The following is a 20,709-nucleotide window of genomic DNA, read 5'->3' on the forward strand; positions in this document are numbered from 1 at the left end:
CCAGGTGCAGTGACTTAACTTGTTAAACCATGAACTAACATCTGATTTGGTAGTTCATGTTAATTAAAGCAGGAAACATGAGAAACTTGGAGCTTAAAGTTATGCTGCTGAAAAAATAAGCTTGTGTGGGTGCTCTTATTTATATTTAAGAACAGTCTATTTACTTAGCTCCAGTATTTTCACAAGGATATCAGTGAACTTTCACTTCTGAATATGGTACAGTTTAAGTTTTTTAAGTGTTGTCTGAGTCCCTAACTGGTTTTAGTATTGTTGCATGCTGGGATTTGCTGCCTTCCAAGTCAAGCTGATGGAACCTTGTGTATATGTGTGCATGCATGTGCTCTGGCCTAAAGAAGCTGAGGTCCAGTGCCTTAGCCTAAGCTGTTGATGGAGGTAGATTTAGCCTATGCTGACCGTCTGTCCTAAAGCAATTACTTTTATTCAGTTCCACAAATCCAGAAGGTGGTAACAGTTCAAGCCATCGCAACTGTTTGCAAAGTGAGTTTGTTTCAACATTGGATTCAGAGGAAACCACACAAATGCACTATTGCCACTTCATACATATTCCTTAGACATGATAAGATGTAGCTGGGTCTGGTGCTGGTTTACCACATGAGGAGAAAATCTGGCACTTCTTTAGTGCTGTGGGAAGTCACCCCGTACTTAGCTGCTCACCCTTTTTTGCCCCTCTCCTAAGTAGAGCCTGGCTGGCCTTCCTGGGGCTGTTCTGGCAGGAGGAGACTGCTAAAGGCTGAGATGAGTTATATGCATATGTAAGCAAAGATGCTGTAAAAAAGCTTCTCCCTTGTATCCCCTGTGTTGGCTGGCACTTCAGTGATTTCAGTTAGAGGGAAGAAGTGTTTGCAGGTGGACGATGATCTTGCGTATAGCTAGAACCAATCCCACAGAGGACTTGAGTACCAAGAAAGAGACAATGTACTAGAGTTTTATTCTGGGACTACTTGACTTGGTTTCAGGCAAGATTTATCCTGTTCTTAGCATTTTGGATTTGAGATGTATCAGAATGAGAGCAAGAAGGATGAAATGAATTTGGGAAAAATTGCCCGAGAAGAAATACACCTTCATTTTTTTGGCTAAACACCAGTCTGCAGAAAGCCTGCAATGTGGTCTTTAGAAGAAAATCAGCTCTCATCTCTCAAACTGTTAGGGATTCCTCTGATTCCTTTGAATGAGGATTACGTCTGATGAACAAGCTGTTGAACCATGAATGAAGTTGTGACTGTGCATTGCGCTGTGCATTATGTATGTATACTATGTATGCATACTAACATACCCGTTAGTATGTTCATTGTGCTAGGTGTTGTATTCTCTTAACAGGAGGTAGCTTGCTGAAAGAGGGGCAGGCTCCCCTATGCTTACCAAGGGGGAAGACCATGTGCATGGGCACTGACCACGAAGTTGTGAGGATGCTGTAAGCATACACCATAGCTTACGCCATGGCAGCTTTTTAATCTACCCATAGCTTTAGTTCAATTGAACATGTTATGTGAGCTTAACCAAAATAAAATGTTTCATGCAGCCTCTTTCTGCCAGCTGGGTAAGGAGAATGACCTACAGCATGTTTGAACTTTACTTACCGCTAACAGCGATGCTTTTTTTACTTTGAGGGAGAATGCAAAGACGTGGTGACAGAGCTCAGTGGGTTGGTTCCAGTGGTTTAAGTCAGCATGTTCTTGTTATAGAAAATGGAGAGCCAGGGGGATAAATTTTAAATCCTGCAGATGTTTAATGAGAGGTTTCAGCAAACTTACCAACTCCTCAACTATGTAGCACAATACCAGAGCCAGACACCATGGACTGTATATTTCAAAGAAATATTTAGAAGCTGCCAGTGGAAGTTAAACTTTGAAAAACATTAAGTCATTCTTGAAGGGGTTCAGATTTGTTAAATATCATGTGAACAGCCACCTATTTCTTGAAGCTAGTGTTAGTATGCATCAGTGGGGAAAATACTGTATAGATGTTAGCTTACATATGAAAGAGGGAAGCTTTTGCATGTAGACAGGGGAAAGTACTGTTGCTGGTTTAGTGTGGCATTCTGGTCAGTGCATGTTTCATCTTTTTATGTGAGTCTTAAGTAAAAACTTTTGGATTTTTCTCTTTCAGAATCGTAATGAAATAAAAAATGGAGCGATCCTTCGATTAACAACATCTCCAGTGAGTTATTGTTCTGTTCTTCTCTCCCTTCAAAGTGAAAATTTGATTAGTAAATCATTGTGAACTGATGTATGTATTTTTAAGCTTTAGCCACTCTGTATCCCACAATCCCCCTGCAAAGGAGGATGATGCTGTATGTGGTGTTCTCTTGTTTTTTTTTTTTTTTTTTAATTCTTGGGTGTAGGGGTGGTTATCTGAATGACACTTGGTGATATGGTTGCCAAAACTGGGTGGTTTTTGTCTCTCACTTCTCTCCCACTGGGAACAGCTTTCATGTCCAAGATCCCTCTGCTTCCCTGCTGGCATTGCAGCCTCACTCAAGTGCTCCTTTTCTGCCCCAGAGCTCAGAGCCAAAAGAAAAGGCTGGGAGTTGAATCACGGAGAGCTCTGCTGGGCAGCTCAGGTCAGAGCTTTCCTGCTCTCTGGGTTTCTATTAAGTGAGCAGCAACTGTAATGTTGAGATTTTACTGTTTCTGTTTTATTTTTTTTCAACACCACCTCCTTGTCAGCTCCTCAAAAAGCACGGCAGAGTTGCTGGTTGCCTTGTAGTGGCCTGTTTTCCTGCTGAGTTGAGCAGGACAGTTGCCACATGCTGAAAGCCACTATTAGTCCCAGAAGATGTATGTCTAAAGCAGCAGCAATCCCATTTCCTTGCTGACAAATGTAGTATGCTATTAAAATGGTTTGCCTGCTCATGGTGGTGTTCTAGCTTCTGCAGATGCAAAGCACTCTTATGGCCAAACTCTGCCACCCTGTACTGCAGCTCATTTGAACAGGCAAGACAGAGCTGTGGTGGTTTAACTTTTGGCTTCTGTTGAACCTGTTAAGAGTGGGGTCAGTTACTGCCATAAAATGTGAAAACTTCTATCTAGAAGCCATGCAGAGATTATAGATACATTTTTGGATGGATCACTTTTCAGTTCAAAGTAAAGAAATAGAGAAGTGTATGTTGTTACTAACTTCCCACATTCTCCAGGCATCATGTGCATTTCTACTCCTCCCCAGCCTGCTTAACCTGATGATGGCTTATATTGGACTTAGGAGGTGACTGAATTTGTATGCAGGTTTGTGTAAAAGTGGAAACTGAAGAAGCCAATACGGAAACATATACATGCCTCAAGTTTTTTAATAAGTGACTGCAATATTAATCTACCAGAGTGTAGCTTCTTAACAGAAAGCACTTATAAGCAGCAGCCAGCTGGGCAAAGATGAGAGATTTCCATTATCCTTCGTCATCTTTTTCAGCGGTCACTATATACAGAGCTTTACAGTCATAAGAATAAACAGCAGTTTAAGACTATGGCTCTGTCAGAGTCTATGTGACTCCAGAGTCTCTTGCCATATATCACCAGAACAGCGTCTACATGGGGAAACCACTTGCTGGTGGAGTAAACCCCATTTGGTGGAACTTCCTCAGAAACAGCCCCAGCACCAGCTTCTCCTAACCTTTGGGACTTCTTAAGAACAAATACCTGCTCCACTGAAAAAGGGCTATCTACTGCACAGGCTTGGGACCTCAAGACATCAAAACAACATCTGTGGTTCATCAAGAACCAATGCGGTCCAAACGCACTGCATCATTCTTTTGCGTAACCACAGGATGGAGTGACAGCATGAGATGACTCATGGAATCCTTCCCTGTCTCAAAATCCACAACCAGTTGCACCATGCAAAACTGAAGAGAGGCTGTGCTGCAACTGATCTGTGGAAATGGCTGTCTGTCTGTCTCCATGATCACTTGTGCAATTGGAAACGTGACCTACAAACGCAAAAGACAAATTCTGGATTTATAACACTTTCTGCTAATACCTATGGGCAGGAAAGCAGGGCTTTGTGTAAGACTCTTTTCTGCTTCTTCTGCTTCTTTGGTGATTTGTCTTAAGGTCAGTCAACCAAGGCAGGGGTGCTTAGGATACTGAGGTATTACCTGTTACCTACCAAGTTACGGACCACTCTGGTAGTGGCCTGCAGTTACGAGTGACTCAGCCATCCTGTTAGAAGGCCAGTCTTCAATATTGATATTTATCCCTGAACCAGTGCTTATTTTCAAATTTTCTGATGTTTTTAAAAAGGTTTTGTTAACTTTTTCCCAGAATCGGGGAGGTGGCTTGGAAGGAGGTTTTGAAGGACTGGATTGGTTTTTGTCAGATTAGAAAGTATTTGTATTCTTAAAAATAGACATAAAATGAAGTGCTGCATGTTCCCACCCTACAATAGTATCTCTGCTTTTAAGGTACTGTCGAAGCGGTCATCATAGAGGTACCTAAAATAGATAGATTAAAGGCTTCCAAGCTGTGGTTTTTAGACTGGTGACCCACACAACGCTTGTCGTTTACCCTGAAAAGCTAACAGGCCATCTGTTTTCATTTTGCGTCTGATATTCTATGTGAGAGCAACAGTAGTTGGAGGACATAATGTGAAGAACAGACTGCATGATATACTCCTGCAAGATGGGAACGATGCTTTGCTAGCTGCTAGAGCTGGGTGGGAAATGTTTTTTCTCATCCTGTGAAAATATTAAGATTCTGAAATTTTTTCCACCTTTTTTATCTATCTTTTATTGGTATAAAGCTGAAACTATCTCCCCCTTCCCCCAGAAAAACCAAATCATACCAAAAATGCTTTTTGAAGAGGTGGAGGAATTAGAAAAGAGGGAGAGGAAGATTGAGAAAAATTAAGAGGAGCCATGTACAGATTATGCAGTGTCTGAGATGTGTCCGTGTCGTTCCAGAGAGGCCTGAGCTGCCTACTTCCTGGCTATTGTTAGCAAAAAAAAAAAAAATCTGTCCTGAACTTCGCAAGCATTTTCAGGAAACTTTTTTCCTTGAAGCGTTGAGAGGAATCATTTTGACCAGTTCTGAAGGCTGCATGAACTTAAAATGCTTTTCTAGTTCTTAATTTTCATGCAACTTATTACCATGACAGCCAGTAGTCTGGCTATACCCATTCACAGTTGCATGCTGTGAGTCACTGAAAACTGGGTGAGAAGCATGAGCTATGATCTTTTTGAGTTCTGTTGTCATTAGGCTCAAATTGTGTATTGCTCATGTACCCAGAGCAGGTACTATTAAAGATTAAAAGGAGGGAGGGGGAAAAAGGTAGTTTTATCTAAAGTAGTAAAACAGCATTTTTGAGTTGGCTTTTTAAAATAAGGATTTTAAATCCAACTCCCCAAATCTAAATGTTAAATAGTTTCTCTCCTTTAATCTCAGATTTAGATCACTTTGCGTGCATATATAGGGATCTTTTTCAGAAAGTCATTGCTAATATTGCAAGGGCAAAACTGCAGTTATGGTGTGCTGCTAAATGCAGTACAAATGCTTGCCTTCAGAGATTTACGTATCTATTTTAAACTTCTTTGAGTTAAAACTTTACAAATGCCAGTCGTTAGGCCTGGTGGGAATTTGAAATGCCTCATTGTTTCTGTAGGTCTGTTTGCTAAGTTTGTGCCATTCTCTGAAAGGCTGTTTTTTCTAAACAATGCTATTTTTTTCCTCTATAAACCACTCGCCACGCAGACACTCTGTTTCCTAGGTAACTTGAGTACAGATTGAATTTCTCTCATATTATCTTTGTTCCTATATCATTTTTCTTATTTATTTTTAACCTCTGCCATCATCTTTCTTAACAATTCTTTGTGCTGTTGTGTGTTTGCAGTTGTCTGGGACCTGTTTTCCCCCTTTGTCCATTTGCATTTCTGAAGGGACTAATCAAAAGTTTCTTATGCAACATTTCTTTGTATTTCAACATATGTGGCAGTTCAAATACCAGATTGCTGTTGGCTGTTTTGTGATACTCATATTCCAGTGGATGGTGGGTAGGTGTATAATTGAGCTGTAATTGCTCCTGAGTGTGAGACTGTTCGGAAAGGACCGTTGTGTCCTGCAATGCAGCAAGCAGGGCCCAACCTTTTAGCGCATGCAACTGCAGGATTCCTTTGATCGGATCCTGCAAGTCCTCCTTCAAATGACTAATCATTTTGAAAGGATGCTAAGGTACTGGGAAAATTAAACTGAAGAAACTGCCCTCTTTGTTTATTTATTTTATTTAATCTTTTTCAAACAGAACTGATTATTTGAGCACTCACTGTTTATTTGAAAATAGCTTCTTGGGCACTTAAAAAACATGGCTTGCTCATGAGCTATATGCTCTAAAAGTTGAGTCAATGGATAGCCTTTTCTAATGTGGTATTTATGGTGCCTCATCATTTGTTTTTGTGCATTTTTTTTTTTTTATCCTCTGGTTGGAGATTGGTTGAGTTCTCAAACCTGTAAGTTGTTTGTAGGCAGCTGTATTAGTATTTCTAGCATGAGCAATCATGTAAATAGGTGTGTTCATTAATAGTCATCATAGTGTTTTCCCTGAGTGCTTTTACAGATGTAAGCAACGTGTTTTTGTATTTGTATGTGATCTACACAGACAAGGAAGTGTAGAGGTTTTTTTAATCTATTTCTACTTATGCATCTGAATCCTCTATCTTTGAGTAAAAGTTTGGGGGTCTGGTCTATAATCTTTGATCTACGATTGCTTTAATATGTGCTCAACTGTCTTAATGTTCTTGAAATTCAGTGAATGCATAAATTTTGCAGGTGCAGCCTATGATTGTGTTTATCATGTAATGGTGAATTAGTTATTATTAACCCTATACCAGGAGCACTGACCATGGAAGTCAATGAGCCACTTTTGTATTTGTCTGCTCATAGTACAAGAGGAAGATTTGGGAAGTGGAGTTGGTTGTTGTCTTTTTATAGATAAAGGTTTAATCTCATGTTTTCAGGTTTCCAAAGGCATATTTTGAATAGTAAGCAAAAAAGATTGTTTCAAATGCAGCAAGAGGAAAAATTGCTTGTCAAACGTTCATAAGTGGCTACTGATTGCATAAACTTATTTTAGGCATATTTACACAATACATATGGCTATGCATCTGTAATGCTTTTATCATTGATTTAGTATGCGACTCTAGACATGACCATTTCAGTGTTCCTCTGTTTCTGCCTCCTTAATTGTGTATAGTGATAGCGTACGACTGCTCTGTGTATTACGTTTGTACAGGGCTTTAGATGTAGAAATTGTGCTTGAGTATCAATGTAAAAATGTTAACAATTAATGCCTTTACTAATTAAAATGTAATCTCGTTGCTTACCTGGCATCAGACGCTAGTCAGCCTTGCTGGGTCTGTTGAATCTGGTTTGTGTATAATGATGATTATGTAACGTATCCACTCCTCCATTCCTTTCTGATGTATATGCAGTTGTAGGTGAAATGGCAGTAACAAGCCAGGAAAAGGTGTTTCAACATGGAGTGATTTAAATTAAACCACAGAAATGCACCTGTTTGGTTAGCACAAAACTGTATTTGGTAGTTACTGATGGTCTGCATGTCCTTTTTCTAGCAGAAGGTTGAATAATGTGATTAACTTATGTACAGTGAAGACCGAAATACTCCGTTTTATTTTATTTGCTTTTTTGTAAAGGATAGAGAAGAAAGCTGATTACATAATGGCAACACAGCAATTTAAATCAATGGTCCAAATTTCTTCCACAGCACATTAATGTTTGAAAGCGGTTGCATTTGGAATCTGTGTCCTCCCTCCTGCCCTGGCTTACTGTGTTTTTGTATTCTGTACAGAAACCCTGTGTATGTCTGGGTAATAAGTTGCTTTCAAAGTTTGCACAAAGTATTTGGTGGCAAAGAAATGATAATTTGATCAGCAGAATCCCTTGTTAGGATGATCTTGGGATTCCTAACCTCCAAATGGCTATTTGAGTCTCTAAGCAAGTCACATCTTGGATTTAGGTCATTAGTTTTCTTTTTAAGCTGACAATCTCATCAAGCAGCTCCTTTTAAGCACTGCTACTCCCTAAGGGCAACCTTTCTGGCTGTCCTTGGAGCAAGTCATTTAAGACTAGACATGCAGTTTATGCCTCTTGACAGCCTTTTGAAATACTGGACTTCAACAGCACACATTTTACAAGCTTCCTGTCTTCCTTTCTAAGCAGGAGAGCAGTTAATGCTGTCTTTCATTTACTTGTTTCTGTTAATTCCCTCATAACGGTTCTCAGTTGGGCAGATTTTATATATTTATTTATTCTTACCTGAATGATATTTCAATAAGAGCAGAGACATGGCAGCTAGCTCTACTGTTGCTTTAATGAGCTGTGCTCTCTGTCCATCCACTGATGGATTGTAAATCATTAAAATAGCTCCCTGGTAAGCACTCAGAGCATATTTCATCTGGGTTTCATTTTTTAATGCAGTCATAAGTGAGCTGTACATTCCATAAGCACATATGAGTGCTATGGCAACAAGAACTAGGAGGCTTGTGAGAATTGCATGGTGTTCACTGAAGCAATGTTTTCACCCATCGGGCACTTGTGATGACAACAGCCAACATTACTTTTGGCCATGTTTCCAGTGAGACATGTACCAGCACTCTTGCTGAGATAAATATTTGCTTACCCCTTTAGTCAAGATCTGCTGTGCCATTATGAGTTCTTTGGTATTCTGATAGTAGGAGCAAGGATTATTGCATGCAGTGTCTTGCAAAACTTGTTTAATGTAAGAAAAGTACAGCTGCGTAGAAACTTTGCTGATGGGGCATTAACATTGGCATAGTCAGATAAAGCCTAGGATGTTAGTAAGCTCTCTTATGTGTTTAAAAGAGAGCTGAACCATTTTTGTATCAGACAGACGTTGCTTTATAGATTTTTGTGATCCGTAGAGTGTACCAAGCTGTCTGTCATCTAAGATTATATTTTGGTTTTAATGTGAATTTCAAAGCTCTCGCTGACTTCTGTAACAAGTGGTGTTCCCCAGGGGTCAGTAGTGAGTCCAGTCCTGTTCAATATATTCATCCATGACCTGGATGAAGGGATAGAGCGTGTCCTCAGCAAGTTTGCTGATGACACAAAACTGGGAGGAGTGGCAGACACACTGGAAGGCTGCGCTGCCATTCAGTGTGACCTGGACAGGCTGGAGAGTTGGGCAGAGAGGAACCTTATGAAATTCAACAAAGGCAAGTGCAGGCTACTGCACCTGGGGAGAAATAGCCCCATGCATCAGTACAGACAGGTTAGGGGCTGACCTGCTGGAGAGCAGCTCTGAGGAAAGGGGCCTGGGAGTCCTGGGGGACAACAGGGTGACCACGAGCCAGCAATGTGCCCCTGTGGCCAAGGCAGCCAATGGCATCCTGGGGGGCATCAAGAAGAGTGTGGCTGGCAGGTGGGGGGACGTTATCCTCCCCCTCTACTCTGTCCTGGTGAGGCAGCAACTGGAGTCCTGTGTCCAGTTCTGGGCTCCCCGGTTCAAGAAGGACAGGGACCTGCTGGAGAGGGTACAGCAAAGGGCTACAAAGACGATGAGGGAACTGGAACATCTTTCTTATGAGGAAAGGCTGAGGGACTTGGGTCTTTTTAGTCTGGAGAAGAGAAGGCTGAGGGGGATCTTATCGATGCTTATAAATACTTAAGGGGTGGGTGCCAGGAGGACGGGGCCAGTCTTTTTTCAGTGGTGCCCAGTGACAGGATGAGAAGTAACGGGCACAAACTTGATCATAGGAAGTTCCATCGAAACGTGAGGAGGAACTTCTTTACTTTGAGGGTGACAGAGCACTGGAACAGGCTGCCCCGAGAGGTTGTGGAGTCTCCTTCTCTGGAGATACTCAAAACTCACCTGGACACATTCCTGTGCAATCCGCTCTGGGTGAACCTGCTCTGGCGGGGGGGTTGGACTAGATGATCTCCAGAGGTCCCTTCCAACCCCCATCATTCTGTGATTCAGAGGAAACAGGATTAACATATCTTTGTCGATAGGTTGGTCCTGCTCATGCTGCTGTTCTGCAGCGTAGGTGAGTTGTTAATGCACATCCCTGTACTGGTGGTCTCAGTTTTGGTGAGAGGTGGGCTTAGCTCTTTCCACATTTGGCATTGATTCGTGTGTAAGGGGAGTCTAGCTGGGATGGCAGCAGCAGTTCACCAGCCCCAGATGCCTATGCTGGGGACAGGAATCTCTCCTCAAGAGGAAGGGTGAACTTGGCCATTAATAATCTGTTATTAATCTGTACAAAGATGAGGCGTTGTTTACACAGCAGTTGTAGGTGTGATGTGAAGGGGTTTGGAGGAGGATGTTCTCCTGGCTCTCCTTACACATTCTTTCTTGCTTGCTACTGAGCTACACAGGTGATTACACTCCCCATCTGTTTGGCCACAGCTCTGCTGCCCAAGTTCTGCCAACTCAGACTTACTGGTTGAGCAGCTCAGGAGAGCTGTGCAGTCACACTGAAGCAGGTGTTTTGTTCATCTTTCCTATTTGTTTCATTTCCACTGAGTCCAGGAGCTTTCAGAGGACCCGCTTCCCATGGAAAGCTGGAAGAACTGTATCCTTCAATAGGCAGATAGTGGGGGTGGTAACTTCCCAGAACCATAGCAGGTGGAAGAAGGCATGTGCACAGATCTTAATGAGCTTAAGGTTAAATTTTGAGCAATCACTTCCAAAGTCAGGGGAATGCAGCTGCCATGGTGGTATTGAAGATTTTCCAAAGTGTTTCTTTTATGAGGTGGGCAGGAATTCAGGCATTGCATGTATTCTGAGAAGGAGTAATGTTTTGAGGATACTTTGCATCTCTGAGTCTTCCTTAGTTGTTATAGTGGGGAGTCTAGAATAGAAACAGCTCAATGAAGGAGGTCATTTGGTGAGGTGGGAGTTGGCTGTTGAACTTCTGGTTCAGGTAGTAATAGTGGTTGTTCTGAATTTTTGTAGTTTGTTATACAAGAGTACTTCAGCAAAACTTTCTTCACCCGCTCTGACGAAGGGAAAGGGTTGGAGGAAGTATTCTGTGGTTATCCTGGAAGTTGGAAGTTAGCAGGATCTGTTTTTATTTCTTCCATAGGCTTTGGCAAATGATCTAGCCTACCAGCTGCTTAAGTTTGAGACAATATTATTTTAGTACCATTTGGACAGACATTGCCATTACAGAGAGACTGTATAAGCCATTGTTTCCCCGTTACGACTCAAACCTATTGATAGAGTAGGAGGGGTGGCAGAAAGACCTTTTGGATGACAGGATTCTGCCTTTTTGTAGATAATGTAACTGCTATGGCTGCACCACCCAATACTTCAGGCATAGAAAAGCTCAGGACTAAAGATACTGTTTCTTTTCCATGCTGTCTTAACTGAAGATCTTAACCAGAAGGTATTTCCTCCCTGTACATGCTCCTCACAACATAGGTTCTGGCCAAAAGCTGATTGGAGACCATGCATTAATTTTTCTTTGTAAAAATGGGGAGTAACAAACCTTGCTGATCTTGGAGGATATTGGGACATTTAATTCATTAATGTTCGTGAAGCAATCAAAGTTATGTAGATAGGAAGCTGTATCTGTAACAACACAGTGGTGGTTTTTCCTGTGTTCCCCGTTTAAATGTTCACTTGCATTAAAAATGTCTACTATCTCAGAATCTTGATCTGCAGAGATGACCATCTCTGTGAAGAGTATATTCATGACTTGAACAGAAAAGGAATTGTCTGTCAGCACAGCCTTTTCTTCTATTTTTCTTCTCCAGCTGAGAAAGAATAAGCATAATCTCAGAGAAAATAACTCTCAGGAGAGTTTACCATTAATTTGGTTTCCTAATGACACATAGCTTCTCATTCACCGTTCATTTGGTGCAGGTAAGAAGTGAATTTTAGGAAACTGAATTTTGTAAGTATCTGTATATAGTGAGGAGGATTATTTTTTCTTAGAGAAGTATTGGCTAGCTAGCTATTAACTGAAGCTTTTGGATATTGTGTTCAGGTAAGTGAGAGCATCAAATTGAAAATGAGAGATATATTTTGAAGTATTTGTATGGCTAAAGAGAGAGGCAATTTAATATGCATTTTTAAAATATTCCTTTAGCTTTTTATCATCACTGTTTGTTTCGGATGTCACTGTCTCATCCTGTATTTGAAGCATTAGTGGGCAGAATAGCCTAATATATGTGGATATTGAACTTGCATAAAGATGTATGAGTGATAGTATCATAGTATTATGTGGGAAGTAATTATTCCTGTGCTTCTTGTAAGAGAGTATGTGAGGTTTTTAATTGACTGTGAACAAAAGGAAGAGGGGGAGGAGGGAGCAGTAGGCCTGAAGTTGGTCTCTACTGATATAACCTGATCAGGACAGTAGATGGTCTTCATTGTTAAAGGTCAGGAGAAGTCCGTAAACTGAGTAAGCGTTGACAGGAAAAAAATTGCTGCCATTATTATACTGAGATTGTCTGATTCAATTTGTTTTATTTTCATTTCTACTTTTGTTGATATGACACATAAGCCCTTTAAGCCAAAGGCTGTCTTTTGTAATGCTTACATTTTGCCTGAGATAATGGGATATCTATCTATTGCTCAGCTTATGATTCTGCAACAAACCAAATAATTACAGGTGGTAATGGACTAATACATGAGTGATATATTTTTACAAAAGTAATTTGTATGTGAGCTACTTAATAATTTCTGAGAATGCAAGTGTTAAGTATCATTAATATTAAACATGGCCATTGTTCCTGCTTGCACTAACTTTTTTTTTTTATTCATTATTGCCATTGTAACGAAAGCATTTTTGTTGTTTTTGTTTTGTATGGTTTGTTTCTCTCTTAGGCTCAAAATGCACAGCAGCTCCATGAGAGGATCCAGTCTTCTAGTATGGATGCAAAGTTAGAAGCACTGAAAGATTTAGCCAACTACTCACGGGATGTTACATTTGCCCAAGAATTTATAAACCTAGATGGCATTTCCCTCCTAACACAAATGGTTGAAAGCGGCACCGAGTAAGTATTCTGCTCCTTTATGGGGTGCTTTTGTGCTCACTCTCTGAATGCTTGAAGTATTTCTGTATACAACTTCTAAGATTATATAAAAGAAAACATCTGAAGAGTTCTGGGCTGCTAGGATAGTATATCCGTTATCAACGAGAATATTTTTTCAATTTCCCCTAACAATGGGCAGGTGGGGATTGGAGGTGAGCAACATAGGAAGTCACAAGTACCCTCTGTGCCATAAAGTTTTTGGGAGACTGTGGTCCTAGTTTCTTCTCTACCCATTGGAATTTAGATAAATCATTGATAGTATATTTAAAGGCTGGTATTTAAGTGATGTCATCTGAAAACTGTGTTTTAAATTCCGTGTTACTGAGAACATGTGGAGCAAAACCCAGTGCTTACTTTATTTCCATTTTTATTGTTTTAATTCTGGCTGGGGTTTTTCAAATGGCAGTGGCTTTTTGACATAAAATTGAAAGCTGACCTCTGAAAATACCTTTATTCTTTACCAGAACATCTTAGCAATTTTCGCCATTGGTGAAATTCAGAACCATGGTCCTGAGTAAGTGTCTATCGGCTTAATGTGGAGGGTACTACAGAAATGTATCAACTGGATTGTTGTGCTATTAAATTACGTTCTAACAGTTACTATTTCAAGTAGGCTTTTGCTTTCAAGGAAGAGTTTTGGTGCTTTCCAGTCAGTGTCAACCTCTATTACACATGAAGAAATCAACACTACCCACACTGTTTCCTGAGAGAAAGAAAATGCTCTGAAAGTAGCTTTCTTATTCATTGGGGGTGTTCAGTCTTGTGGACCAGACTTCAGAAGTCAACTGCTGAAATCAATCCAAATCCCCTCTCAAATGTACTCATGTTCCCTTGGATTCAAGAAAGTAAATAGTGTTAGAGGGTGAAGCAAAAGTAGTAAGTGAGCTTTGAAATGGAACACAAATTGTCTCTGATGGTCCCATGCAAGATATACTGGGGATTTTCCCCAGAAAAATTAAGTACTTTTTAGAATCCAGTAGTCCTTAGATTGGGAGATTTAAAAGCACACTCTCATTGATCTGTGCCTGTTGTGGTCAATGGTTTACTGGACTTTAAATCCCTGTTGCCTAACTCTAGCTATATACTGGATTTCTAATAGCTCATGGTTTAATCTTCAGTGTTTTGGGGTTATGGTCTTTATTTTTTTTGCAGTGATGTGGTCTGTGGCACATACTATGCCACTTAAAAAAAAAATGCTTCTAGTTACCAAATTTGTCAGCTTGTCTTATATTCATATAATATTTGTTGTTTAGTTACCAAATTAAATTTAAAACCAAAGACAGGCTTAAGTTGATGTAAACATATGCACACAGTTACTGTACTAATGTAAAAATATACTGAACGGGCAGGCGCACATGTGCCTATGAAGATCAGAACATAAGCAAATTAAAAGTAATGAATTTATTTAAGTTAAATGGTTTAACTTACTCCACTGCGGAAGGTATTTAAACTAAACACTTTATTTGCTATTGAAACAGACAGGGAACATTCACATTTTTTACAAGCATTTCTTTTAGCTGCATCAAGGTTAAAGCAAGTGCCTTCCTCACCCTTCAGATTTGTCTGTACTACTGTTTTGTAGCTGTGGGATGGGCCAAGCTGTAGCAGACTGGTCTGAATTAAAAATAACTACTTGGGAGGGAAACTACTTAAGCCAGCACCACTGTTGAAAGAACTGCTCAGCAAATTACACCCTAGTAGTAATTCCTGGTTAAGGGTATAAGATTTCAAACCACACAGCAGGCTTGCAGGCTGGACATATGAGCAGAGTCTATTGCTTTTTTTTTAATTTCTTTTTTTTAAGTGGCTTGTATTTGGAGGCATTTCAGAATTTTCTTTTTAGCTGCAAAGATGCATTGATCGATCTACCTGTCTAATCTATTTATCATATTTATCAGTGCTTCTGCCTGTGGGGAGAAACGCTGTCTAATTTGGGCATTGAACAAAGACTCAGACTGTAAGAGTTTCCAGCAGCTTCACGTGTTGATGAACTCACAGTCTTTTTCGTGTTCAGCAGCTTAGACGTTTTGCAGCTTCTGAGGGGGTCTGCAGGTCAAGTTTTTCCAAGTCTGGTTTTGCGAAGGGTGTTGTAAAGCGAGGGCGTCTGTGCTACGCTGTACATTCCCTTCTGCTTTTATACTGCATCACTGGCTGATAAGCGTGTATTTAACAGAACTTGAAATATAATGAAAGGAGCAAGTCCTAATATACACAGACTCAGCAGCCTAAGCCTGCCATGGTGCTGCTGCTTTCCTTTCTCGTCCGACTTCAAGCTATTGATCCTGTCCTCCCAGTTCAGGGTCTGTCAGTCATTGCTATTTCAGCACACTAAGCCAACAGACAAACTACTTCCACAGAGAAAGTTTTTTTTTGTTTCGGTTTGGTTTTTGACTTTATTATTACAACAAAACAGCTTCCTAAAATGGCCTGTGAGCAAGCAAGGTGTGTGTGGGAGGCAAAGGAAGGCAATACAGGGAGGAGAGAGTGGGACAAGCTGTTTGAATGCCCTAGGCTGTCAAGGAAAAGCAACTGGAGTCAGTCAATTGTCCTCTTATATTCTCTATTTCTGTTTTTGCTTGGACCCTCTGCAATACTGGTAATAGGAAGGTCCTGCTGAACGGGCAAAGCAAGCTGAAGGCTTCCTTGCCGTTAGCAAGGACTGCGTGCACTCAGCACTGTGACCTTGGGGGCTGTGCTGCTGACCAGGACACCCAAATGCTTCAAACCAAAGAGCTCTTTTCGCTCCTTTTCCCTGCCCCAATACCTGCCACTTTCTTTTCCCCAATGGTATTTTTAACTCTAATCATTTCAGTATCTGTAGGTGGACCTACCCAAACAATTATACTAGCATTAGAAAGGGGGCAGTATTAGAGGAGGAATGAGCAGCCAGAAGTTTCAGGGAAGGGCAGAAAATTCTTTGATGGTCCAGTTTTAGAAGTCGATATATTTTTGTAAAGATACCTTTAAGGTATATCTTCACTGTGGAGTTCTTACCCACCTTTGAGTTACTGTTGTGGAGCCAGCCTTGCTTGAATGAGGCTATGACTCAACCATACAGCTGAGAGAACCCTAATGGCTTGGTGCTGCTAAGAGATGGTCCAGCTCCCTGTCCTCTTCTCCCTCTTCTTCTGTGTTAACCCCCGCTCTCCAGCCCGGTCCTGTTTCCTTCCTGAAGTTGGTGCTGGCATCTGGATGCTTCGCAAAGCCAAGCCAGCTTGTTAACTTGGCTGAACAGTATTCACATCTGTTTAGCAGAGTTAGTTTTCTGCTCAGTTTGAAACTTGCAGAAGCAAGAGAGGAAGTGGGCATGAGTGGATGCAGAAAAGGCCCTTTTTTGTAGCCACAGACCACTACGTTGGCATAGGCGCATCACTGAGCCACAGCAGGCATGTTATAAAATAGCATGAGAGTGGCTGTGTCTGTTCTGTTATCCCAACCTGGAGACTGGCACGAAGACTCTGAGAGAGTCAGAGGGGATGGGACATACCCCATGGGGTGGCTGCTGCTGCTCTGCAAGGAGCCCCTCTGTGTGCTTTCCCAGCTGCCCGTGGGTTAATGAAGCTGAGGACAGCCCTGCATCAGTAAGCCCAGGCTGAGTGGTGCCTCTGTTCACTGCCTGGTACAGCTGTGCTAGAAATCAATGAATTTTGTTAAATCAAGCTTTATTCTCTGTTTTCCCCAAAGGGGCAGACAGTGCTCATTGAAAGTACCGTCATGCTCAGTGTAAGGTTGCTCTGAGGTTTTCTCTGCACGTGGAACTCATGTTGGGGGCAACTCTTAAGTTATAATTTGTGTGTGTAATTAAGTTTTAGTGGGCAGCCTCTGGAAAGCAAGACTCCAGCTTTTTATATAACTTTCACCGAGGAAGAGGCCTATGCTTTATTTATAGTTGGCTTTATTTATTGTGCTACTTACTCATTATTTCAGTGAAGCTGATGACTATAAAAGTACAGTGACCAGAGTAAGAGAATGTATATCCCTGGGTTTCTAGTTACCTCTGCTTCATTTTGCTGGTGATGAAAAGAAGTAGTAATATAAAAAGTTGACAAGAACTAACAGTGTTTCCTAATTAATTTTCCATATGTTATATTCCTGAATATTGAAGGAAATTGGAATGCATTAGAGAATAGCCTTTCCAGTTTCTCGCTGTTAATATAGCTTGAAAAATAACAAATTGAGAGTTTTTTTTTATTTTGGGTATGTTTTCAAAAGTGGTTTTAATGCTATGTGTAGTTACCATAATTTGGGTCAGATCTCCTTGAGCAAATGATCTGTAGACGTGGTGTGTGCTGGGACAAAGCCATGGGGGGGTTGGTGGTAGGCAGATTGTAGGATGCATGGGGCCCTAGTGAAGCTAAGAGTGCATCTTATGAATATGGTTATATCAGCAGAGATGCAACATGTCTTAGAAACTGTCCACATGTATCTTGATCCTGTTGATTGAGATGGCTCATCTTTGTTTTTCCTTCAGGCTCATTCTTGCTTCCAGAGCGTGCTATGAGTCTTTTACTAACTGAAGGGAAAAAAAAAGAAGAAAAAAAGAAAGTTGTTTTTAATGTTCATTTTTATGGTTCAGGTGACCTATAAATTATAGCAGAGACTGCAAGACAAGTTAGGTCATGAAGAACAAGTAAATGCTGACTCTGTTTTATAATTATCCATGATGTCCAATAATTTTTTGGACTCTGTGCATCTGTATCACCAAAGGAGGGGTGTGCTTGTGCACACACAGTTATTTTCCTTTTCAGAGGCTTTTCAGAAAGAGATTTCCATAGCATTTCTAACGCTATTTTTTTTTTATCTGAAGCCCAGTTCATGCCTAGTTAAAGGGAGTTGAATATGCAGTCCATGTGGTTGGACATACAGGCAATGTAAAAGGGAAGTGTAGGGGTGTGCTTCTTCTGTTCTCCCACCCTCCAGATGCAATGCACTAAAATGAGGCAGAAGGAGAGCAATGCTAGGGGCTCCTCGTTGCTTTAATGACTGATGAAAAATGTGTTCAGGAACCAAACTGGAAGAAACAATCATGTCTCCTTGCTACCCCGTCTGAGATAATGTAGTTCACTCATTCAGAGATATATTGCATAGTCTAGTCCAGAATTAATATTTCAGAAAATTATAGCTGTATAGATAGTCTTTCTGATGTAGCGGAAGATTGGTAAAGATGTGGTGGTTTTAGTTTTTTTTTTTTTTTCTTGATGTATCAGAGGAGTTGTATGACTGGGACAGACTCTCAGCCTTCATTAAAAGGAAAAACCCCCTCATAGTCCCTATAAAGTAAGAAAAGGAAAATGTAAGTCACAAGCCATACATATTGAAAGACCAAAGAGTTAATAAAAAGAATCTAAATTTATTTTGTCGTCACCAGTAATAAAAATGATCTCATGACTGGGAGGAAAATGAGGAAGACCTGTGCAGAATTTTCAGTATTTTTTGTTGGTAGTATCACGGTCTCTGTCACTTGTCATTTGGCTGAAATAACACGCAGTTTTTGCCAAAAAAATGAGACTATGCTAAGCCTAGCTGTCTTGACAGTAACCAGAACAGTTTCTGCTGTTGTTGAGAAGGTTATTCTTGAGAGGTCTGCTTCATCAATGTGGCTGTGCTGAGCGGCTTTATTGTAGTACAGCCGTGGCACAGGAGCATGCTAGTTGCTGCTGCTCGGACATGGTTGCAGATAGCCTGGTTTTAATTTTAAGGAAGTTGTAATTGCTTAGTGCACAGACTGGAGAGAAAAACTTGCTTTAAATTGGGATGATTGTTAAATTTTCTCATCTTCCTATTGGAAATAATAAATGCAGCTAGATCAGATTCATATAAGCTTCTAAATAAATGTGTATTTGTATGTTTTTTGGCTGTCCAAGAGGAGTCTTCTATTGAACACATACAGTTGCAGAGTTGGCTGCTGTACAGCTGGAAGTCTCTGAGACGGCAATTGTGCATCCTTTAAGGACAAATTGTATTGTTCAGTGAAATTCTAGCTCTTGGCTTGTCCTACAGAGATAATACTGTATACCAGCCCAGTCAAAAACTGAAGACAGATTGGTTTGGAGTTACTCTGACTTTAACACACTTTTTGGGACGGTTGCTCACATACCTGCTAATGTCTTTTTCCATCCCAGTCTGATGAGTATTTCAGTAGTGCTGTCAAAATACTTAAGCAGCCCTTGCTCACAGCCACTTGTTCCTGTCCTGCTTCATCTGAAGAGTACTGTTTGTAGTAAGCTGGACTGGAAAACTGATGTAGATTATTCAAAGTGACAATAAAGGCTACTTTTAATACAATATTCCTTAACCCAGTTTAGTTCCCTGATGGAGCTCACTGTGTTGCCCCAGAAAATAGTTGTGCTAGCACAACTCACTGGATAAATGGAAAATAAAATGACTTTTCAGAAGATATGAACAGTGCTAAGCTAATAGGTCTTTGCCACTAAATAAAGTAGTCCTTTTCCACCCTTCCTGGCTACTGGCTGCATAGTCCCTGCTCCCTCTCTTCATCAGCTCTGATGCTTGTCTGACTCCTCAGTGAGCCAATTCAGTTTGCTAATCCAGCAGAAAATAAGCCAGCCAATGGAGGAAAGAAAATAGTTTGGGTTTTCTTGATGTCACTGGGCTGTTAGGCTGAGCCATTCCTGTGAAGCTTCACCTGGAAGCATAGATTACTTAATCTGACATCGCTGCCAAAATCAATTCTTGTCCAACGGGGGTTTTACGCAATCTTCATTTCTTAGTGCTTCTGTAATGTCGGGAGAGGGTGACTATTGTCTATGAGGCAGAAATCCAAAATAATGTATGAAGTCAGGTTATCCATTTATACCGCTGTGGAGATGGTAACAGCGGAAGAATGAGAAAGGGCTGCAGCCCCATCTTTCAGTGCAGTTCCCATAAAGGAAGAAAGTGGAGTAGGTTTTCTTTGTGGGGTGGCTTTTTTTGTTGGTTTATTTTTTCTTCTGCTTGCTCTGTTTTGGGTTTGTTTCCCCATCAGTCTTCAGGCTTGGATTCCACCCTCCCTCTCAGCACACACAAGTACAATTTCTTGTATATCCTTTACATATGCATAGCACACACTGTTGTAGAGAAAAGCCTCATCTGAAGACTGAACCATCAAAGATCACATTTTTGGAGGCAAGAGGAGGGGAGAGTTGCTGCTCTCTGCACTCCCCCCATCCTAAATGCTATTCCTCCAGGGTTGTTTTTCTTACTTTGCCTGTGCTTAAGAATATTAGCATTTAAATGATCCCTGCTAAGAGGTGATATCAACACCTTGTTGACAGGAACAGGGAAGAGTTTTACTGGTTTTTGTTTGGCAACCGCTTTCGTAAAATGTGATAAAAAGAGTAATTCTGGCAGGGGATTTGTATTTCCAAATGTTCTTCAGAGTACCAAGCTGGACAAAAGTAATTTTTTTTTTTTTTAACTTCAGACAAAAGTGTAGTATTTGAGGAAGCAGCAAAAATAAGAGGAGCTTGAAATCTCCACTTCTGCAACTTTCCAGGATGTTTTTGTCTCTTGGACTATGGTGGCTGTGCGATGTTGTGGTGGCTGTGAGGAGTGGGGGTGCTGCTGCATAACTTAATAGTAATTTCACAGATTTCATCCAAACAATTTATTTCAACCTCCTGGCCAGAGTGTTTCCCAGACTTCATTTGTATGTGATAGCCACACCTGATAGAGACTGAAGCCAGAA

The 20,709-nt window shown here is 40.8% G+C and overlaps 1 protein-coding gene across 1 annotated transcript in view; it reads left to right on the forward strand.

Moving 5' to 3' along the window:
• The window catches only part of ELMO1 (engulfment and cell motility 1), a 260,399-nt gene that overhangs the window by 24,694 nt on the left and 214,996 nt on the right, over positions 1-20,709 (forward strand). Inside the window, exons 4-5 of the mRNA XM_059818282.1 lie at positions 2,128-2,178; positions 12,814-12,983. Coding sequence (XP_059674265.1) covers positions 2,128-2,178; positions 12,814-12,983 — 221 coding nt within the window. The remainder of the gene's footprint in view (positions 1-2,127; positions 2,179-12,813; positions 12,984-20,709) is intronic.

This window comes from Gavia stellata, chromosome 6, assembly GCF_030936135.1.
Source record: "Gavia stellata isolate bGavSte3 chromosome 6, bGavSte3.hap2, whole genome shotgun sequence".
Lineage (NCBI taxonomy): Eukaryota > Metazoa > Chordata > Aves > Gaviiformes > Gaviidae > Gavia > Gavia stellata.